The sequence below is a fragment of the Coregonus clupeaformis genome, chromosome 39, assembly GCF_020615455.1.
Source record: "Coregonus clupeaformis isolate EN_2021a chromosome 39, ASM2061545v1, whole genome shotgun sequence".
NCBI classification, from domain to species: Eukaryota; Metazoa; Chordata; class Actinopteri; order Salmoniformes; family Salmonidae; genus Coregonus; species Coregonus clupeaformis.
The window spans coordinates 5,853,136-5,877,336 of record NC_059230.1 but is presented as its reverse complement, the minus strand read 5'-3'; the positions used below and the strand labels follow the sequence as shown (position 1 = coordinate 5,877,336).

The following is a 24,201-nucleotide window of genomic DNA, read 5'->3' as shown; positions in this document are numbered from 1 at the left end:
CTGCCTCCAAGACCAGAAGAGGGTGATGGCCTTCCTGCCTCCAAGACCAGAAGAGGGTGATGTCCTTCCTGCCTCCAAGACCAGAAGAGGGTGATGTCCTTCCTGCCTCCAAGACCAGAAGAGGGTGATGTCCTTCCTGCCTCCAAGACCAAAAGAGGGTGATGTCCTTCCTGCCTCCAAGACCAGAAGAGGGTGATGTCCTTCCTGCCTCCAAGACCAGAAGAGGGTGATGTCCTTCCTGCCTCCAAGACCAGAAGAGGGTGATGTCCTTCCTGCCTCCAAGACCAGAAGAGGGTGATGTCCTTCCTGCATCCAAGACCAGAAGAGGGTGATGTCCTTCCTGCCTCCAAGACCAGGAGAGGGTGATGTCCTTCCTGCCTCCAAGACCAGAAGAGGGTGATGTCCTTCCTGCCTCCAAGACCAGAAGAGGGTGATGTCCTTCCTGCCTCCAAGACCAGAAGAGGGTGATGTCCTTCCTGCCTCCAAGACCAGAAGAGGGTGATGTCCTTCCTGCCTCCAAGACCAGAAGAGGGTGACGTCCTTCCTGCCTCCAAGACCAGAAGAGGGTGATGTCCTTCCTGCCTCCAAGACCAGAAGAGGGTGATGTCCTTCCTGCCTCCAAGACCAGAAGAGGGTGATGTCCTTCCTGCCTCCAAGACCAGAAGAGGGTGATGTCCTTCCTGCCTCCAAGACCAGAAGAGGGTGATGTCCTTCCTGCATCCAAGACCAGAAGAGGGTGATGTCCTTCCTGCCTCCAAGACCAGGAGAGGGTGATGTCCTTCCTGCCTCCAAGACCAGAAGAGGGTGATGTCCTTCCTGCCTCCAAGACCAGAAGAGGGTGATGTCCTTCCTGCCTCCAAGACCAGAAGAGGGTGATGTCCTTCCTGCCTCCAAGACCAGAAGAGGGTGATGTCCTTCCTGCCTCCAAGACCAGAAGAGGGTGATGTCCTTCCTGCCTCCAAGACCAGAAGAGGGTGATGTCCTTCCTGCCTCCAAGACCAGAAGAGGGTGATGTCCTTCCTGCCTCCAAGACCAGAAGAGGGTGATTTCCTTCCTGCCTCCAAGACCAGAAGAGGGTGATGTCCTTCCTGCCTCCAAGACCAGAAGAGGGTGATGTCCTTCCTGCCTCCAAGACCAGAAGAGGGTGATGTCCTTCCTGCCTCCAAGACCAGAAGAGGGTGATGTCCTTCCTGCCTCCAAGACCAGAAGAGGGTGATGTCCTTCCTGCCTCCAAGACCAGAAGAGGGTGATGTCCTTCCTGCCTCCAAGACCAGAAGAGGGTGATGTCCTTCCTGCCTCCAAGACCAGAAGAGGGTGATGTCCTTCCTGCCTCCAAGACCAGAAGAGGGTGATGTCCTTCCTGCCTCCAAGACCAGAAGAGGGTGATGTCCTTCCTGCCTTCAAGACCAGAAGAGGGTGATGTCCTTCCTGCCTCCAAGGCCTGCCTCAGAAAGTGCTGGGGTGAGTTTTTCCATAATTAATGAGAAGCTTAGAAATGCTAATTTTATATTTTCTTCTCTCATGGTCTATCAATGCCACTGGGTAAACATTATCTAACTAAATGATGACATTTTCTGTGATGATATCTGGGAGAAGATGAGTCCTGTCTGGTATAATTAGTGGTCAAGACTGGACCAGGAGGGTTGGGTTGGATAAACTCCTCTATTGGCTGTGGGCTCCCCATTCCAAAGTAGAACCATCATTTTACTTGCAGAAATATTGTCCAGAAATGACCTAATTGGACAGAAAATGGCACTCCTCCCCACAGTCATGAGTTAATGCATATAATGTTTCCCTGAAACAAAGGATTTCTGTATTTTCATGAAATAAGACATTGATTCATAGTATATCATACGTCCTACAAGCCAACATTCAAGGCAACACTTTATGTGAACAATTAACAAATAAATATCCACACCTTTTTAAATTACAACTAGAAAGGTAATTTTACATGAAGTAAAATTGTGTGACCTGCTTCAGTTCTATACAATTGTTATGGTAGTTGAAGAAGTTACAAATGTTTTACTTTAGCAAATCAGTCACTTTAAATATTCTACATGAAGGTAGGGTAGCCTGGGGAACATAGTAACACAGGGTCAGTTGTAACCGCTAAATAACTCCAATTAGAAACCACTTAAAGCTCTTATTCAAGGTGCTAATGCTTGGTTAGTGTCTCTACATGCCCAAGAGGTTTTGTTTAAATCCATTAATTACTTTTAGTTTTATGGACAAAAAAAGGGGTTTGAGGCCCTAAAGTAAATATACTTGCCGCCTCTCCTTTAAAAAAAAGTATTGACCTGTGGAACATTTGCCTACTGGGTCAATTGTAACATTTAACTTAAATAACATTTTCATAATAATCAAAAGCCTAAAAGTGTTACTTTGTTCCCCAGTCTCCCCTACTCTTACTGAGAAAAGGCCTCCTCAACTGGAGAATCTACAGCTGCTGAGGTGTTAATCAGCCCAGTGCTGCTCTGACCACAGTGTTGTTAGGAAGCACATTTTCTAACACTACATACACAGCCTTGTCAACTCTTACTGTGAACTACTTCTATTACTGGAAATAAACTCAGCAGTGGTCAGACCACAGAATAAACCAACATAAACGACACCAGTAAATTAAACATCCATTATATGCCATCTTCTGGTTTCCAGTTAGTGTGTTAGAGGCTAAATCAGAGATGGAAAGTTGATTTCTTCCTCCATTTCATTCAGTTGGAAACATCTTCCTCCATTTCATTCAGTTGTAAACATCTTCCTCCATTTCATTCAGTTGTAAACATCTTCCTCCATTTCATTCAGTTGTACACATCTTCCTCCATTTCATTCAGTTGTACACATCTTCCTCCATTTCATTCAGTTGTACACATCTTCCTCCATTTCATTCAGTTGTACACATCTTCCTCCATTTCATTTAGTTGTACACATCTTCCTCCATTTCATTCAGTTGTACACATCTTCCTCCATTTAATTCAGTTGTAAACATCTTCCTCCATTTCATTCAGTTGTAAACATCTTCCTCCATTTCATTCAGTTGTAAACATCTTCCTCCATTTCATTTAGTTGTATACATCTTCCTCCATTTCATTCAGTTGTATAGATATATGTAATGAATGTGAGACCTTTATGAGACATCATACTAAATATTGTTACTTGCTGGTCAAGGGAAATGCAAGTGTTACTTCTTTGAGTTGCTGAGTCAGAGGCGCTAAGCCTTGTGGGATATTAATTGAACGTGAACTCAGCAACTGTAACCCACCTCGGTGCTGCAGTGTTGTTGTAATTAATTACTTAAAAATCAAACAATGTGATTTTCTGGATTTTTGTTTTAGATTCCGTCTCTCACAGTTGAAGTGTACCTATGATAAAAATTACAGACCTCTACATGCTTTGTAAGTAGGAAAACCTGCAAAATCGGCAGTGTATCAAATACTTGTTCTCCCCACTGTATATATACAGTGGGGGAAAAAAGTATTTAGTCAGCCACCAATTGTGCAAGTTCTCCCACTTAAAAAGATGAGAGAGGCCTGTAATTTTCATCATAGGTACACGTCAACTATGACAGACAAAATGAGAAAAAGAAATCCAGAAAATCACATTGTAGGATTTTTAATGAATTTATTGGCATATGATGGTGGAAAATAAGTATTTGGTCAATAACAAAAGTTTCTCAATACTTTGTTATATACCCTTTGTTGGCAATGACACAGGTCAAACGTTTTCTGTAAGTCTTCACAAGGTTTTCACACACTGTTGCTGGTATTTTGGCCCATTCCTCCATGCAGATCTCCTCTAGAGCAGTGATGTTTTGGGGCTGTCGCTGGGCAACACAGACTTTCAACTCCCTCCAAAGATTTTCTATGGGGTTGAGATCTGGAGACTGGCTAGGCCACTCCAGGACCTTGAAATGCTTCTTACGAAGCCACTCCTTCGTTGCCCGGGCGGTGTGTTTGGGATCATTGTCATGCTGAAAGACCCAGCCACGTTTCATCTTCAATGCCCTTGCTGATGGAAGGAGGGTTTCACTCAAAATCTCACGATACATGGCCCCATTCATTCTTTCCTTTGCACGGATCAGTCGTCCTGGTCCCTTTGCAGAAAAACAGCCCCAAAGCATGATGTTTCCAACCCCATGCTTCACAGTAGGTATGGTGTTCTTTGGATGCAACTCAGCATTTTTGTCCTCCAAACATGACGAGTTGAGTTTTTACCAAAAAGTTATATTTTGGTTTCATCTGACCATATGACATTCTCCCAATCCTCTTCTGGATCATCCAAATGCACTTCAGACGGGCCTGGACATGTACTGGCTTAAGCAGGGGGACACGTCTCGCACTGCAGGATTTGAGTCCCTGGCGGCGTAGTGTGTTACTGATGGTTGGCTTTGTTACTTTGGTCCCAGCTCTCTGCAGGTCATTCACTAGGTCCCCCCGTGTGGTTCTGGGATTTTTGCTCACCGTTCTTGTGATCATTTTGACCCCACGGGGTGAGATCTTGCGTGGAGCCCCAGATCGAGGGAGATTATCAGTGGTCTTGTATGTCTTCCATTTCCTAATAATTGCTCCCACAGTTGATTTCTTCAAACCAAGCTGCTTACCTATTGCAGATTCAGTCTTCCCAGCCTGGTGCAGGTCTACAATTTTGTTTTTGGTGTCCTTTGACAGCTCTTTGGTCTTGGCCATTGTGAAGTTTGGAGTGTGACTGTTTGAGGTTGTGGACAGGTGTCTTTTATACTGATAACAAGTTCAAACAGGTGCCATTAATACAGGTAACGAGTGGAGGACAGAGGAGCCTCTTAAAGAAGAAGTTACAGGTCTGTGAGAGCCAGAAATCTTGCTTGTTTGTAGGTGACCAAATACTTATTTTCCACCATAATTTGCAAATAAATTCATTAAAAATCCTACAATGGGATTTTCTGGATTTTTTTTTCTCAATTTGTCTGTCATAGTTGACATGTACCTATGATGAAAATTACAGGCCTCTCTCATCTTTTTAAGTGGGAGAACTTGCACAATTGGTGGCTGACTAAATACTTTTTTTCCCCACTGTATATATATATATATATATATATATATATATATATATAAACATATATAGAATAATATAATACATATTTGTAAATCGTTTTTTCATTATTTTATGATTCTCCCACATTTGCAAATGCTAGTTAATCTCACATGTAGGGCTATAGTCAAAATGATTAATTATATCCTTCATCAGATATTTAATACAGGTCTTTATAAACCAGTTACTGATCATTAGTTACATATTTTTGCGTGGCTTCATCTAAAGTGAGGGCTATTTATACTTTATAAAAATGTTATAAATGTTTAATTTCTCACATAAAGATGAACATGCGATTGGTATACATTGCATGAGTACCTGATGCTCCTTAGGGTCTCAAAATGGCGCCTAGAACATATAATTGGTTAAACAATAAGCACACAACATAGAAGCTGTTGAAGAATATATTAGTGTTTTATTCCAAAACAGTCCCACTGTGTGTTGTGTAACTTCTGACCCACTCTATGCTGACATACTCTACGTTTTTCTACCAAAACCAAAAGTGTGGATGCAGTCACTTTTTAGAGCGGTCTAATCTCGTTTACCCCCAAAAATGTTGTGTGATTAAAGTTCTGGGTCCATACGCGTTAGAAACTGGGAGTTCCGGTTAGCAAAGTCTCCACCCTCGCCAAAGGAAACTCTCAGCCAACCCACCCCATCCATAGACCGCCGATGAGTTAAGGAAACAAATCTGAATACATTTGTTCGCTCATTACATTTAATTAGTCACTACCTTTTAGAGGCCCAGTAAAGTTTCAATATGTTTAATTAGTTACTACCTTTAAAGGCCCAGTAAAGTTTCTGCCAAACAAAGCCACGTGTGAAAATAGTTAAAAGACTGAAGCACTGGAAGCATTTAAAGGTCATACATGTAACATTTCTACCTGGAAATCATACATGTAACATTTCTACCTGGAAATCATACATGTAACATTTCTACCTCAATCAGAAATGAAGGAATAAAAAGGGGGGAGAGAGGAGTGGAAGAACGGGGAAGCGAGGGAGAGAGAGAGAAAGAGAGAGAGAGAATAGAGAGGGGGAGAGAGGGAGAGAGGGAGAGAGGGATTCCCTGAAACTTCTGTAACTTCAGGCCTATTCCATGGAAACTTCTGTAACTTCAGGCCTATTCCATGGAAACTTCTGTAACTTCAGGCCTATTCCATGGAAACTTTTGTAACTTCAGGCCTATTCCATGTACACTGCTGTAACTTCAGGCCTATTCCATGGAAACTTCTGTAACTTCAGGCCTATTCCATGGAAACTTCTGTAACTTCAGGCCTATTCCATGGAAACTTCTGTAACTTCAGGCCTATTCCATGGACACTTCTGTAACTTCAGACCTATTCCATGAAACTGCTGTAACTTCAGGCCTATTCCATGGAAACTTTTGTAACTTCAGGCCTATTCCATGGAAACTTCTGTAACTTCAGACCTATTCCATGAAACTGCTGTAACTTCAGGCCTATTCCATGAAACTGCTGTAACTTCAGGCCTATTCCATGGAAACTTCTGTAACTTCAGGCCTATTCCATGGACACTTCTGTAACTTCAGGCCTATTCCATGGAAACTGCTGTAACTTCAGGCCTATTCCATGGAAACTTCTGTAACTTCAGGCCTATTCCATGGACACTTCTGTAACTTCAGGCCTATTCCATGGAAACTTCTGTAACTTCAGGCCTATTCCATGGAAACTTCTGTAACTTCAGGCCTATTCCATGGAAACTTCTGTAACTTCAGGCCTATTCCATGTACACTGCTGTAACTTCAGGCCTATTCCATGAAACTGCTGTAACTTCAGGCCTATTCCATGGAAACTTCTGTAACTTCAGGCCTATTCCATGGAAACTTCTGTAACTTCAGGCCTATTCCATGGAAACTGCTGTAACTTCAGGCCTATTCCATGAAACTGCTGTAACTTCAGACCTATTCCATGAAACTGCTGTAACTTCAGGCCTATTCCATGAAACTGCTGTAACTTCAGGCCTATTCCATGGAAACTTCTGTAACTTCAGGCCTATTCCATGGACACTTCTGTAACTTCAGGCCTATTCCATGGAAACTGCTGTAACTTCAGGCCTATTCCATGGAAACTTCTGTAACTTCAGGCCTATTCCATGGACACTTCTGTAACTTCAGGCCTATTCCATGGAAACTTCTGTAACTTCAGGCCTATTCCATGGAAACTTCTGTAACTTCAGGCCTATTCCATGGAAACTTCTGTAACTTCAGGCCTATTCCATGTACACTGCTGTAACTTCAGGCCTATTCCATGAAACTGCTGTAACTTCAGGCCTATTCCATGGAAACTTCTGTAACTTCAGGCCTATTCCATGGAAACTTCTGTAACTTCAGGCCTATTCCATGGAAACTGCTGTAACTTCAGGCCTATTCCATGAAACTGCTGTAACTTCAGGCCTATTCCATGGAAACTTCTGTAACTTCAGGCCTATTCCATGAAACTGCTGTAACTTCAGGCCTATTCCATGAAACTTCTGTAACTTCAGGCCTATTCCATGGAAACTGCTGTAACTTCAGGCCTATTCCATGGAAACTTCTGTAACTTCAGGCCTATTCCATGGAAACTGCTGTAACTTCAGGCCTATTCCATGGAAACTTCTGTAACTTCAGGCCTATTCCATGGAAACTTCTGTAACTTCAGGCCTATTCCATGGAAACTTCTGTAACTTCAGGCCTATTCCATGGAAACTTCTGTAACTTCAGGCCTATTCCATGGAAACTTCTGTAACTTCAGGCCTATTCCATGAAACTGCTGTAACTTCAGGCCTATTCCATGGAAACTTCTGTAACTTCAGGCCTATTCCATGTGAACAACATTTCTCACCGTTTCAACACTGTGAAGGAGAAGCCTGTTTTTGTTTCTCCATAAGAGAATCTTCAAAAGTCAATAGACCATTTAGCTTATTTTATTAAAGTTTATTCATCAAATTCACAAGATCAACCTTAACCTGTTTGTTTGGATGCAGAATGAGTGAAATGTTGTTTTAATTGTCAACTGACTGCTTAAGTAAGTAAGTCTTGTCCAAGCCAGAACGGCCCAAAGTTCAAGAACCTATCTCTTGTTTCTGTAGCGTGAGGCAGCTGGATGTACAAGTACTGGACAGGAAGCTAATCTGTTAGAGGGCCTTACACCCAATCCATCTCCTTCAAGCAGACGCATCAGGTCCCATTTTATAGAGTCTTTGGTATGACTCAAACAGGGATCAAACCCCCAACACCTTATCAGGGTGGACATTACCCACAAGGCCACTAGTTGGCAACTGACTGCTTGCAAGTCAGATAATTATGCCAAACAAACAAGTACAGGTTGATCTGGTAACTTGTATAGATAAAACGAAAAGGAAGCTGACTGCTTGTAGCAGACTACTGTAGGCCAGGTGCTCTGTTTCCTTTAAACACACCTTCTCTCAGATCTCATGATAGAATAGTTCATCATTCAGTAAGATACTGTTTACCCAGTGGCCTGTTTACCACCTGAGGCATCCTTAGATCATGAGAAAGGAAGAAGAACATTAAACTACCAGGTCAAGGTTCATCTGGGGCATTTTATAATCAGTTGGCCAGGCAACTGTCAGGAGAAGGAAGGGTGGGAACATTGAAAATGATTTGTCCTCCTAAGATTTTGTTTATGAAATGAAGTTCAAACAAAGTCAATGTGTTAAAAGGTTGACTTTGGGCAAAAATGCAAAAGAACAGCTTTAAACTGTATAACTGATCAATGCACCATCATACCCGGTCATTTAATGGATCAATTAGATATTTGGCTTCAGAAGTTCATAGGGCTGAACGATTAATTGCATTCGCGATAATATCGCGATTTGACTGAACGCGATTTTCTAATCGCAACGTGCGCGATTTGAGGTGGTCACGTGACGCGACTTTTCATGCTGTCCAGCGCAATGGCCTCTTGCTCGACGGAACAGTCAGAAACTGACACAGCTGATACTTTAATATCGAAGAGGAACAGCACGTCGGTGGTGTGGAACTATTTTGGTTTTAAAAAAGAAGATGCTGAGCAGCATCAGGTGTTGTGCAGAGCATGCCGTGCTCCGATTGCTACTTCACGGGTAACACTACAAACCTGTTTCAGCACTTAAAAAAATACCACAAATCAATGCATGACAGTTGTATGACCAAAATGCCGAGCATCAGTGCGCGAGACAAGCCAAATACCTCAAGACAGGGATCACTGACAGAAATGTTCGAAAGTGTCACTCCGTATGAACGTAATTCAAAACGGCACGGAGAAATCACTCGGACAATAACCGAGTTCATAGCCAAAGATATGATGCCTCTCAGCACGGTGACCAAGCCTGGGTTCATGGCATTAATACATACGCTTGATAAACGTTACAGTATACCCTCCCGCACATACTTCAGTCAGACTGCCATACCGGAGCTGTACAAAAGTGCAAAGAGAAAGTCGCCGCGGAACTTAAAACGGTGGAGTTTTTTGCTAGCACTACTGATATGTGGTCAAGCCGCACAGCTGAGCCGTACCAGAGTCTTACAGTCCATTTTATTGATGAAGATTTCAACCTCCGAGCTCGCTGCCTACAAACTACCTACTTCCCAGACGATCACACAGGGGAAAATATTGCAGCCGGCCTGAGAGAAGGGCTTGTCAGCTGGGATCTCCACGAGGAGAATCACGTCTGCATCACGACGGACAACGCGTCGAATATGGTGCTTGCTGCGCGGCTTAATGAATGGACGAGGCTCCAATGTTTTGGCCACAGATTACATCTTGCCATTGGTAAGTTATCGTGTGTGTGTGTGTGTGTGTGTGTGTGTGTGTGTGTGTGTGTGTGTGTGTGTGTGTGTGTGTGTGTGTGTGTGTGTGTGTGTGCGCGAGTGCGAGAGAGAGAGATGCGTCGATTAGTAAAGCTGAATATACAAATATATATAAATGATATTATATAAATCGGATGGGATTAAATAAATTCATACTTCCACTCCTTTTCTAATATGTAAATTCATTTTACTTGCTTATATCATATGTCTGTCTGTGGTGGAATGCCCACCTGCATTTTTTTCTTTTCTTGTTTTTGTTTTTTACATGTTTTTTTAGTGTTTATGAGAGAGAGAGAGAGAGAAAGAGAGAGAGAATTGACATGCAAATAAAGACCCTTTGAATTGAGAGAGAGAGAGAGGATGTGTTGTGGATGTGTGTATTTCAGAATTACAGCTAATTTGAGTGTGTAATAGTGAGAGCCTTGTATCAAAACTCAAATTGTGTGTAATACACTACTTTTTATTTCTTTTAGAAAATGCACTCAAAGATGACAGAGTGTCAAGGGCAACAGCACTGTGCAGGAAGCTGGTGGGGCACTTTTCCCACAGTTGGAAGAAGAAAGCAGCCCTGACGGAGGCACAGAGAGAGCTCAAACTCCCTGAGCACAACCTCATAACGGAGTGCCCAACAAGATGGGGTTCTAAAGAAATGATGATTGCCAGAGTGCTTGAACAGGCCAAAGCCATTTCTCAGGTATTGTCTGGAGATCGATATGCACGCTCCCTTATCCCAACCTGGCAGGATATTGACGTGTTGGAGTCGATTCACAAGGCACTGCATCCTCTACTGGAGTTTACTGATGCTCTTTCTGGAGAGGAGTATGTAAGCATCTCCTACCTCAAGCCAGTTCTCCACCTTTTTGCCACATCAGTCCTGGCTGAAGATGCTGAGGACACTGACCTGACTAAATCAATAAAAACCAAAGTCCTAGCATACCTCAATAACAAATATGGAGACCCAAACATCCAGGAGCTTTTGGATGTTGCCTGTTTCCCTGGACCCTAGGTTCAAAATACAGTACATCAGTACAGACAACATCCCTGCTATCAAGACTCGTCTGAAGACAGAGATAGTAGACTTGGCACAACGTACATATCATTGGGTAAATAATTATGTATTTCACAAAAACAAAAATTTTCTGTAAAATCTAACTGGAAAACTAATGGCTGTTGTTTTCATCTAATAGGAGAAGAGGTCTCGTACTGAAACTGTTCAGATGCCTCAAAGTGCACAGTCCTTGGGGGAAAAGACGAAGAGGTCTCTTGGCAGTTTTTTTCAAGACCAGTTCAGCCTCTCCTTCTTTGCCTGTAAATCTTGAAGATGTCGCAGAGGCAGAGATAAACAATTACCTGATGACTCCTACCATTGATGGAGAAGATGATCCATTGGCTTGGTGGAGGGTGCACAAGATCAGCTACCCACAGTTGTGCACCATGGCACGCAAGTATCTTTGTGTACCTGCTACAAGCGCTCCCTCAGAGCGTCTTTTTAGCACAGGAGGGAATATTGTGACTTGCACTCGCTCATCCTTGAAGCCAGAAAAAGTCAATATTCTGGTTTTCTTAGCAAAAAACCTGTGAGCCACTGAGAACAGAACTGTTGGATAAGTATGGCTGGCAGTGCCATACTCGTAGTGAACTTTAGTCTGTGTGGTGTGTTATTGTTGTGTACTTGAGATAAGTGAGGCTCATCTATTTTATATTATAATATTCAAATCGTTTATAAAAAATAGTTTGTCTAAATTAAAAGTGCATTTCTCATTTTTTATTTATAACTTTATTTACTTTGATTTTACAAAATATTTTCAAAGCAAATTCCTTGTTTCAGTTGTGTGAAATGTTACTGACTTGGGAGCAGTAAGATACATACAATTTAAAATTATTTTTTCTTAAGACTGTACCTTTTGCACACAGTGTTTACAAAGTTCATGCCTTTGTTTAAATTATTTAAATGCACAGTGGCAAAGCCACAGATGTTTCTGTAATGAGCAGTTCAATAAAAATGTCATTTATTTCAAGTCATACATGTTTGAATTTAATTCTAACAAATAGACCCAGCCTATGGGAAAGAACATTTCACACTAAATGTATATACTATTGTGTTGGTCATATTTAAATCATTCATTATGTTTTGTAGGGGAAAAAGGATAAATAAATTAAATCGCATATTAAATCGCAATCGCAATATTGGGGGCAAAAAATCGCAATTAGATTATTTTCCAAAATCGTTCAGCCTTAGAAGTTCAATTCCTGACTGATCTCTACCGCTTCCGTCCAAAAACAAATCCCCAAATCACCCCATTTCATTAAAACACTTATCAAGGAAAAGTCAAGACATGACATTCTCAATGGCAGAGTTAGGGCCCATGAAAATGTTGAATTAACATGAAGTAAATTAAAATGTCTGTGGTGGTTCTTGTTAAAAGGCCCAGAGGCCTGATCACCATACAGTCCCATGGAATCGGCCTTCAGTAGGTGAGTCACATTTTATTTGTTACAGCAGTTTCCATGTAAGCATACAGAGGAGTTTATGCAAATCCACCCTTTCTGTCTTGACATCTGAAGGAGGAGTCTCTGAAAACCTATTTAAAGCAGTCTGTCTTGTCTCAGCTCAGCAGGCTCCAGTCTACCAACTGGTCTCTGAAAACCTATTTAAAGCAGTCTGTCTTGTCTCAGCTCAGCAGGCTCCAGTCTACCAACTGGTCTCTGAAAACCTATTTAAAGCAGTCTGTCTTGTCTCAGCTCAGCAGTCTCCAGTCTACCAACTGGTCTCTGAAAACCTATTTAAAGCAGTCTGTCTTGTCTCAGCTCAGCAGGCTCCAGTCTACCAACTGGTCTCTGAAAACCTATTTAAAGCAGTCTGTCTTGTCTCAGCTCAGCAGTCTCCAGTCTACCAACTGGTCTCTGAAAACCTATTTAAAGCAGTCTGTCTTGTCTCAGCTCAACAGGCTCCAGTCTACCAACTGGTCTCTGTAACTTCATATTTGTCTCTGTGGTGTCCAGTCTTCAGGTGATGATGGAGGTATTGAACTATCTCTCTACTCTCCTCCTCCTCTCTCTCCTTCCTCCTTCTCTCTCTCATGTAGTGGGGAAGTTCAGTGATGTTACAGATTGTGAGAAGTTCTTCATTCATAATTTCTTCCTGGAGTGGGCAACTCCAAATATCCCGGGTATTTTGGTTGGTGGGATAGTCCAGGACCAGAACCGCTACAAGCCGATTTGCCAGAAGTACATTAACAGCTACAGGTTTGCAACTCTCTACGACACGACCAACAAGATCCCTGTGTTTTCAGCCTTCACCTTCACTGGTCCTCCTCCTAAAGGCAGACCATATCAACCCTGGATGATCGAGCCCCAGGTAGGCTTAATGTTTTGTCATATAACATAACATTTGTATTTGTTTACTGGTATAGACATTCAGTATCTTTGAGACACGAATGCACCTTTTGGTGCAACCATGTTCAGCTTAAGTTTGGATTGTGAAATTGTGAATATTTGAATGAGTTAATGTATGAACTTTTTAAAGAGATAATGTATGAACTTTTTAAAGAGTTAATGTATGAACGTTTTAAAGAGATAATGTATGAACATTTTAAAGAGTTAATGTATGAACTTTTTAAAGAGTTAATGTATGAACTTTTTAAAGAGTTAACGTATTAACTTTTTAAAGAGTTAATGTATGAACGTTTTAAAGAGTTAATGTATTAACTTTTTAAAGAGTTAATGTATTAACTTTTTAAAGAGTTAATGTATGAACGTTTTAAAGAGTTAATGTATGACTGATGTTTCTGCAGCTCGAAGATATAAAAAACCTACCTGACATGAAGGTGGATAAAAACGTCGTCAAAAAGCAGGCTGCGGACGCGGACTACGATGTAAAAATAAAAAACATGAAAATAGACAGAGGTCATCTATTCCCATGTTCGTATGCGCCTGATGAGGAAACCAAGAAGTCCACTTTCACCCTGACAAACGTCGTTCCCCAGGCAAGTTCCTTCAACCGAATCAGCTGGCGTTCAATGGAGTGCAGTGTCAGAAAAACGCTTACGACGGACTGTCTTGATAGCAATGGGAAGATAAAGGCCTATGTGGTGACTGGAGCAGTGCCCAGTAAGAGCAACACACTGAACAACCGAGTGAACATCCCATCTCTCCTGTGGACAGCCTACTGCTGTTACAACAGCACCAAGAGACAGTGGGTGGCTGAAGCACACTGGGGTGAGAACAGAGAGTATGTAAAGGGGGACAGATTGCCCTCAAACACCTTGGCAGACCTGTATAAGATGCTGAGCGATGTCAAGCACTACAATGGTGGTGTCAAGGTGTTCCCAGATTATTGTCAGAATGGAAAACAGGATGATACAGGGAGGAACGGAGAGGCTGGGGCAGGGCAAAAGAGGAGCGGAGAAATGAGCGGAGAGGGGAGCAGAAAGAGGCCAAGAGAAACAGGGGATGAGGAAAATGACTGTGACTTTGACTGTGATGAAGAGTGATGAGTTTTGTCCGGTGGTAATTCCCATAACTATTGAGTTATAAGTTATAATGGTTATAATGGTTATAATGGTTATAATGGTTATAATGGTTAAGTAATAAGGGTTATAATGGTTATAATGGTTATAATGGTTAAGTAATGAGGGTTATAAGGGTTATAAAGTTGATAATGGTTAAGTAATAAGGGTTATAAGGGTTATAATGGTTATAATGGTTAAGTAATAAGGGTTATAAGCCAGGGTTATAATGGTTATAAGGGTTATAATGGTTAAGTAATGAGGGTTATAAGGGTTATAAGGGTTATAATGGTTATAATGGTTATAATGGTTATAATGGTTATAATGGTTAAGTAATGAGGGTTATAATGGTTATAATGTTATAATGGTTATAATGGTTATAATGGATAAGTAATAAGGGTTATAATGGTTATAATGGTTATAATGGTTATAATGGTTAAGTAATAAGGGTTATAATGGTTATAATGGTTTCAATGGTTATAATGGTTATAATGGTTATAATGGTTAAGTAATAAGGGTTATAATGGTTATAATGGTTAAGTAATAAGGGTTATAAGGGTTACAATGGTTATAATGGTTAAGTAATAAGGGTTATAAATGTTAAAAACATGCTCCGTTACTTTGGCGACTAAGAACGTATTTTTTTAACCTCCTGCTTTGGGCTGGATGTGTCAATGTGTAGTTCATACATGCAGAATTACTGCCCTCCCTACATTTCACCCCCTAGCCAATGAGCATCAGCCCCTCACATTTGAGTGAAAGCTAGTGTGGTGCCAGAATTTGCGGTGAGCTGTTGTAACTTCTCATGGGATATGTTCTGTGTTGGACTGTGATGTTATGCCTTTCATAGACTCCTGGTGTATCTGTACCCTAACACAAGGCCATTGTGTTCTGGAACTGTTGCTTGTATAAAATAACTGTTGTGTAACAATATGATTGTATTATCACCTCCCACTATATAAGGGACATGTAACCATTTATTCTTTAAATTCTTCCCTGGGAAATCAGAATAATCTCCCCTGCAGCTGCTTGATTAAAGATTATTCTATTATACAATTAAATAATCTCTGCCTTCATCTTTGGATCTTAATTTCCACAACATTTGGTGCTGTGACCCGGATGGACTCGGACATCCATCTGGCCACTACTTAAAACATTTAAGAGACCTCTCTGTGAGGGACTGTCTGTTTTCCAGCCGAGCCTTAATGGTGAAAGACCTCTGTTAGGGACTGTCTGTTTTTCAGCAAAGCCTTAATGGTGAAAGATCTCTTGTCCTCCTCATCCACAAAATGATGGCGTTCAATTTGGCAGAACTACACTGCTCAAAAAAATAAAGGGAACACTTAAACAACACAATGTAACTCCAAGTCAATCACACTTCTGTGAAATCAAACTGTCCACTTAGGAAGCAACACTGATTGACAATACATTTCACATGCTGTTGTGCAAATGGAATAGGCAACAGGTGGAAATTATAGGCAATTAGCAAGACACCCCCAATAAAGGAGTGGTTCTGCAGGTGGTGACCACAGACCACTTCTCAGTTCCTATGCTTCCTGGCTGATGTTTTGGTCACTTTTGAATGCTGGCGGTGCTTTCACTCTAGTGGTAGCATGAGACGGAGTCTACAACCCACACAAGTGGCTCAGGTAGTGCAGCTCATCCAGGATGGCACATCAATGCGAGCTGTGGCAAGAAGGTTTGCTGTGTCTGTCAGCGTAGTGTCCAGAGCATGGAGGCGCTACCAGGAGACAGGCCAGTACATCAGGAGACGTGGAGGAGGCCGTAGGAGGGCAACAACCCAGCAGCAGGACCGCTACCTCCGCCTTTGTGCAAGGAGGAGAAGGAGGAGCACTGCCAGAGCCCTGCAAAATGACCTCCAGCAGGCCACAAATGTGCATGTGTCTGCTCAAACGGTCAGAAACAGACTCCATGAGGGTGGTATGAGGGCCCGACGTCCAAAGGTGGGGGTTGTGCTTACAGCCCAACACCGTGCAGGACGTTTGGCATTTGCTAGACAACACCAAGATTGGCAAATTCGCCACTGGCGCCCTGTGCTCTTCACAGATGAAAGCAGGTTCACACTGAGCACATGTGACAGAGTCTGGAGACGCCGTGGAGAACGTTCTGCTGCCTGCAACATCCTCCAGCATGAACGGTTTGGCGGTGGGTCAGTCATGGTGGGGGTGGCATTTCTTTGGGGGGCCGCACAGCCCTCCATGTGCTCGCCAGAGGTATCCTGACTGCCATTAGGTACCGAGATGAGATCCTCAGACCCCTTGTGAGACCCTATGCTGGTGCGGTTGGCCCTGGGTTCCTCCTAATGCAAGACAATGCTTAATGCAAGCCTTAATGGTGAAAGACCTCTTGTCCTCCTCATCCACAAAATGATGCCGTTCAATTTGGCAGAACTATTTCCCTATAATAATGAATCTGACCAATTAACATTGATCAATGGGAGCACATTGGTGTCTCCAATATTAGGAATTGGTTTGCCTATAATCACTTGAAATATACTGTTGGACCAGTCTATTAGCAGGAATTGGATAGCCTGCAAGTAGGAACTGGATAGCCTGCAAGAAGGAATTGGATAGCCTGCAAGTAGAAATTGGATAGCCTGCAAGAAGGAATTGGATAGCCTGCAAATAGGATTTGGATAGCCTACAGCAGGAATTGGATAGCCTGCAAGTAGGAATTGGATAGCCTGCAAGTAGGAATTGGATAGCCTGCAAGTAGGAATTGGATAGCCTGCAAGAAGGAATTGGATAGCCTGCAAGTAGGAATTGGATAGCCTGCAAGAAGGAATTGGATAGCCTGCAAGTAGGAATTGGATAGCCTGCAAGTAAGAATTGGATAGCCTGCAAGTAGGAATTGTATAGCCTACAAGAAGGAATTGGATAGCCTGCAAGTAGGAATTGGATAGCCTGCAAGAAGGAATTGGATAGCCTGCAAATAGGATTTGGATAGCCTACAGCAGGAATTGGATAGCCTGCAAGTAGGAATTGGATAACCTGCAAGTAGGAATTGGATAGCCTGCAAGTAGGAATTGGATAGCCTGCAAGAAGGAATTGGATATCCTGCAAGTAGGATTTGGATAGCCTACAGCAGGAATTGGATAGCCTGCAAGAAGGAATTGGATAGCCTGCAAGAAGGAATTGGATAGCCTGCAAGTAGGAATTGGATAGCCTGCAAGAAGGAATTGGATATCCTGCAAGTAGGAACTGGATAGCCTGCAAGTAGGAAACTGGATAGCCTGCAAGTAGGAATTGGATAGCCTGCAAGTAGGAATTGGATAGCCTGCAAGAAGGAATTGGATAGCCTAAAAGAAGGAATTGGATAGCCTGCAAGTAGGAATTGGATAGCCTGCAAGAAGGAATTGGATAGCCTGCAAGTAGGAATTGGATAGCCTGCAAGAAGGAATTGGATAGCCTAAAAGAAGGAATTGGATAGCCTGCAAGTAGAATTTGGATAGCCTACAGCAGGAATTGGATAGCCTGCAAGAAGGAATTGGATAGCCTGCAAGTAGGAACTGGATAGCCTGCAAGTAGGAAACTGGATAGCCTGCAAGTAGGAATTGGATAGCCTGCAAGTAGGAATTGGATAGCCTGCAAGAAGGAATTGGATAGCCTAAAAGAAGGAATTGGATAGCCTGCAAGTAGGAATTGGATAGCCTGCAAGAAGGAATTGGATAGCCTGCAAGTAGGAATTGGATAGCCAGCAAGTAGGAATTGGATAGCCTACAAGAAGGAATTGGATAGCCTGCAAGTAGGAATTGGATAGCCTGCAAGAAGGAATTGGATAGCCTGCAAGTGGGATTTGGATAGCCTACAGCAGGAATTGGATAGCCTGCAAGTAGGAATTGGATAGCCTGCAAGTAGGAATTGGATAGCCTGCAAGAAGGAATTGGATAGCCTGCAAGTAGGAATTGGATAGCCTGCAAGAAGGAATTGGATATCCTGCAAGTAGGATTTGGATAGCCTACAGCAGGAATTGGATAGCCTGCAAGAAGGAATTGGATAGCCTGCAAGAAGGAATTGGATAGCCTGCAAGTAGGAATTGGATAGCCTGCAAGAAGGAATTGGATATCCTGCAAGTAGGATTTGGATAGCCTACAGCAGGAATTGGATAGCCTGCAAGAAGGAATTGGATAGCCTGCAAGTAGGAACTGGATAGCCTGCAAGTAGGAAACTGGATAGCCTGCAAGTAGGAATTGGATAGCCTGCAAGTAGGAATTGGATAGCCTGCAAGAAGGAATTGGATAGCCTGCAAGAAGGAATTGGATAGCCTGCAAGTAGGAATTGGATAGCCTGCAAGAAGGAATTGGATAGCCTGCAAGTAGGAATTGGATAGCCTGCAAGTAGGAATTGGATAGCCTACAAGAAGGAATTGGATAGCCTGCAAGTAGGAATTGGATAGCCTGCAAGAAGGAATTGGATAGCCTGCAAGTAGGATTTGGATAGCCTACAGCAGGAATTGGATAGCCTGCAAGTAGGAATTGGATAGCCTGCAAGTAGGAATTGGATAGCCTGCAAGAAGGAATTGGATAGCCTGCAAGTAGGAATTGGATAGCCTGCAAGAAGGAATTGGATATCCTGCAAGTAGGATTTGGATAGCCTACAGCAGGAATTGGATAGCCTGCAAGAAGGAATTGGATAGCCTGCAAGAAGGAATTGGATAGCCTGCAAGTAGGAAACTGGATAGCCTGCAAGTAGGAATTGGATAGCCTGCAAGTAGGAACTGGATAGCCTGCAGTATTATAATACTGTATGTATAATCGGTTTGCATATATGAGGGTTACCAAGTTGTATGTGTGTATAATGGGTTATTAGAGATGGTGTCATAATTAGGGTCTAAGAAGACTATTAGAAGCTTCTTAATTGGCTCGATAACGTTATGGAAAAATGGTTTATTGTATAAATATGGCCCCTCTTGATGCGAAAACAAAATGGGGCTTGTTTTTCAGGCCTTTCGGGCAATTTGAGTGGTCATTGGGCTGGAAATGTTTCCTGACCAGGCAACCCTGATTGTGTGTCAAGAATTCAGCATAGCAAGTTTGTATGAAGGTCCGGTTATTAAATGGGTAAATAGTTTAATCCATTCTCCATTTCATTAATTTATTCACAGGTAAATAGTAATATGCTCTAAACCGCACTGGTGACAAACAAACTTTGCTGCCCTGTTTCGTCCACATGGCTGGGAGAACTTATATAAAACAACAAAAAAAACATATTATTAGCTAACTAGTTAACGTTACAGTGCAAGCTAACTCAAATGAGCTGCTAACTCATCACCACCTCACCCGCTCTTAAGATAACTGACTGGGGGCCCAACTGGGGGCCCTCTTAAGATAAACGACTGGGGGCCCAACTGGGGGCCCTCTTAAGATAACCGACTGGGGGCCCAACTGGGGGCCCTCTTAAGATAACCGACTGGGGGCCCAACTGGGGGCCCTCTTAAGATAACCGACTGGGGGCCCAACTGGGGGCCCTCTTAAGATAAACGACTGGGGGCCCAACTGGGGGCCCTCTTAAGATAACCGACTGGGGGCCCAACTGGGGGCCCTCTTAAGATAACCGACTGGGGGCCCAACTGGGGGCCCTCTTAAGATAACCAACTGGGGGCCCAAGGCTGGTTAGGAGACACCGCTAGAGAAACCTTGCGCTCCAGAATCCATCATTCAGGGGAAGGACGTCACTGTTTAAAGAAGAACTAGAGGAAGGCAACGCTAGTTTAAAGCTGACCAGAGTGGAACTCTCTGATGCTGGAAACTACACCTGTTACATTCCACTGTTGGACCACCAGAAAACCACCATTCAACTCATTGTTGGTGAGTCAACACACCTGCTGACCACCCAATCCCCCTTAAGAGACAGATCACATGAAATCAAGGGTGAGTTCAATGTCAAGTCCATTGCATGATGAGTATTAGTTAGATTGGTTAGCCTACATGCTAACCTTAATAGTGTGATAACCCCAGCTAATTCAATGTACAATGCTGTGAGTCATTGGAAGTTACTTTTTGAATTTTAAGGTCCATAAGTATCAGCAAACCCTTGTTATATTTAAGCAATAAGTCACGAGGGGGTGTGGCATTGGCCAATATACCACGGCTAAGGTCTGTTCTTATGCACGACGCAACCTGGATATAGCCATTAGCCATGGGATATTGGCCATATACCACATTTACATTTACGTCATTTAACAGATGCTCTTATCCAGAGTGACTTACAAATTGGTGCATTCACCTTAAAGCCAGTGGGATAACCACTTTACAATGTTGTTTTTTTTAATGTTGTTTTTTTTTTGGGGGGGGGGGGACGTCAGTAATGCAGAACCCTTAATGAAGAAGAACAAGGAGACGATGAAGAATGAGGAAGATGAGGCCAGTGAACCCAGTCTGTCAGAGGTTTAAAAGATTGTAAAAGATGTGAAATGATCTCATTTATAATAATAGTATTATATGCCATTTAGCAGACCTGTATGGACAGTCCCAGGAATCAAACACACTATCCTGGAGTTACATGCGCTACCAAGGACCATGCTTGCCTATGACTATATAGGACTATGCATCGCTATATTTACATGTTAGTCATTTAGCAGAAGCTCATATCCAGAGCGACTAGGGTTAAGTGCCTTGCTCAAGGGCACCGACAGATTTTTCACCTAGGTGGCTCAGGGATTGGAACCAGCAACATTTTGGTTACTGGCCCCATGCGCTTAACCACTAGTCTGCCTACCGCTCCATATATAGCACTATGTCGTCAGCATTTGTTGTTGCATCCGCCATCTTTGGTGTCGCTTAGGTAGTCAGTAATATGTGCTGATGTATTCATTTATTTGACAGGGACAATGCACTTTACTAGTAAAAGCACCAGTTATTGCGTACAGAAGCAATCAAAGCCTGGCTGAGTTGGAAAGAGGGAGACTGTTTTGAATTGCCGGGGTTGCGGCAGAGGTCATGCGTAGGGAGTTGCTGAAGGGATATTCTGATCAGGGTCTTCTCAGGTGCTAAGATTTGTCTCTGGGGTCACGATGACCTCTCACTGTGCCAAAGAGGGGCATTGTAACTTCCCTGCCAAAATCACCAGGTGCTCTATCCTGTAACTTTGCCTTAAAGGTAGACTAGCCTGTAATCTGCAGTTGGGCTGAGTTGGTGAGGGTTAGTGTTTCTCAATCTTGGTCCTGGGGACCCAAAGGGGTGCACAGTTTTGTTTTGGGAAACAATGGAACAGTATCTAACATATGGAAACCACATGTTTGACTCAGTTCCATTGATTCCATTTCAGCCATTACAATGAGCCTGTCCTCCTATAGCTCCTCCTACCAGCCTCCATTGACTGGGTTAGAGAGTAATGATTTTGGACCTTTCGGAGGAGACGGGAGACGTGAGGACAACGGGTCTGTAGTGTTTGAGTTCCCATGAAGAGATGGTGGATACACTGCCTAGAGTCTCTGTCACTGCAACGGATTTCCGGAGAAGTCGTTTTGAAAATCAGCGTGAAAAAGAGCGCCACCAACTGGTGGGGGGTGATAGAGGTGCCGGTTTAGATACAGTGCCTTCGGAAAGTATTCAGACCCCTTCCCTTTTTCCACATTTTGTTACATTACAGCCTTATTCTAAAATTGATTAAATAAATAAAAATCCTCATCAATCTACACACAATACCCCATATTGACAAAGTGAAAACAGGTTTTTAGAATCTTAAGCAAATGTATTAAAAATAAAAACTGAAATAGCTTATTTACATAAGTATTCAGACCCAGATCTGGGGAAGGGTACCAAAAAATTTCTGCAGCATTGAAGGTCCCCAAGAACACAGTGGCCTCCATCATTCTTAAATGGAAGAAGTTTGGAACCACCAAGACTCTTCCTAGATCTGGCCGCCCAGCCAAACTGAGCAATCGGGGAGAAGGGCCTTGGTCAGGGAGGTGACCAAGAAACCGATGGTCACTCTGACAGAGCGCCAGAGTTTCTCTGTGGAGATGGGAGAACCTTCCAGAAGGACAACCATCTCTGCTGGTCTCCACCAATCAGGCCTTTATGGTAGAGTGGCCAGACGGAAGCCACTTCTCAGTAAAAGGCACATGACAGCCCGCTTGGAGTTTGCCAAAAGGCACCTAAAGGACTCAGACCATGATAAACAAGATTCTCTGGTCTGATGCAACCAAGATGTAACTCTTTGGCCTGAATGCCTGGCGTCACGGCTGGAGGAAACCTGGCACCATCCGTACGGTGAAGCATGGTAGTGGCAGCTTCATGCTGTGGGGATGTTTTTCAGCGACAGGAAGACTTGTCAGGATCGAGGGAAAGATTAACGGAGCAAAGTACAGAGAGATCCTTGATGAAAACCTGCTCCAGAGCGCTCAGGACCTCAGACTGGGGCGAAGGTTCACCTTCCAACAGGACAACAGCCCTAAGCACACAGCCTGGCTTCAGGACCAGTCTCTGAATGTCCCCATCCAACCTGACAGAGCTTGAGAGGTTCTGCAGAGAAGAATGGGAGAAACTCCCCCAAATACAGGTGTGCCAAGCTTGTAGCGTCATACCCAAGAACTCGAGGCTGTAATCGCTGCAGTTAAAAAAAAAATGTTTAGTACATTTGCTAACATTTTGTGTGTGGATTGATAATGTTGAAAAAAAACGATTTAATCAATTTTAGAATAAGGCTGTAACGTAACAAAATGTGGAAAAAGTCAAGGGGTCTGAATACATATTTAAGGTAGATTATATTTTCTCTGTTATGCTGTATGCACTGACATGCATGATTGTTGATGTTCAGGGAATTAAAGTGTATAATGCGCACCACAGCAGCTTTAACTCAGACAGCAGTGTGTAGCTTACTGTAGCTGCTGGTAAAGTCACCACAGCAGCTTTAACTCAGACAGCAGTGTGTAGCTTACTGTAGCTGCTGGTAAAGTCACCACAGCAGCTTTAACTCAGACAGCAGTGTGTAGCTTACTGTAGCTGCTGGTAAAGTCACCACAGCAGCTTTAACTCAGACAGCAGTGTGTAGCTTACTGTAGCTGCTGGTAAAGTCACCACAGCAGCTTTAACTCAGACAGCAGTGTGTAGCTTACTGTAGCTGCTGGTAAAGTCACCACAGCAGCTTTAACTCAGACAGCAGTGTGTAGCTTACTGTAGCTGCTGGTAAAGTCACCACAGCAGCTTTAACTCAGACAGCAGTGTGTAGCTTACTGTAGCTGCTGGTAAAGTCACCACAGCAGCTTTAACTCAGACAGCAGTGTGTAGCTTACTGTAGCTTCTGGTAAAGTCACCACAGCAGCTTTAACTCAGACAGCAGTGTCTAACCTACTGTAGCTGCTGGTAAAGTCACCACAGCAGCTTTAACTCAGACAGCAGTGTGTAGCTTACTGTAGCTGCTGGTAAAGTCATTCAAAGTAATTCAAAGCTTCTAATTTATCACTCAGGATGGAACTTTCCAGTGCTACTATTTTTGACATGTAATATTATTGAAACAAAATCAGAACACTCCATAGAACATAGTCTATGTATTTTCTTCCATTTATATTTCCATAAAAATAAAAATAAATAATTTAAAGTACTACTTAAGTAGTTTTTTTGGGGGGTGTCTGTACTTTACTATTTATATTTTAGACTACTTTTACTTCACCACATTCCTAAAGAAAATAATGTACTTTTTACTCCATACATTTTCCCTGCCACACACAAGTACGCATTACATTAATACTTTTACTTTTGATACTTCAGTATATTTAAAACCAAATACTTTCAGACATTTACTGAAGTAGTATTTTACTGGGTGACTTTTACTTGAGTCATTTTCTATTAAAGTA

The 24,201-nt window shown here is 42.7% G+C and overlaps 1 protein-coding gene across 1 annotated transcript; it reads left to right on the top strand.

Annotated features, from left to right (window-relative positions):
• Positions 1 to 12,903: 12,903 nt before the first annotated feature.
• LOC123482870 lies at positions 12,904 to 14,557 on the top strand. Its single transcript, XM_045211873.1, has 2 exons — positions 12,904 to 13,235; positions 13,672 to 14,557. The coding sequence occupies exons 1-2, from the start codon at positions 13,221 to 13,223 to the stop codon at positions 14,368 to 14,370; spliced, it is 714 nt and encodes a 237-aa protein (XP_045067808.1). The 5' UTR covers positions 12,904 to 13,220; the 3' UTR covers positions 14,371 to 14,557.
• The last annotated feature ends 9,644 nt before the right edge of the window (positions 14,558 to 24,201 follow it).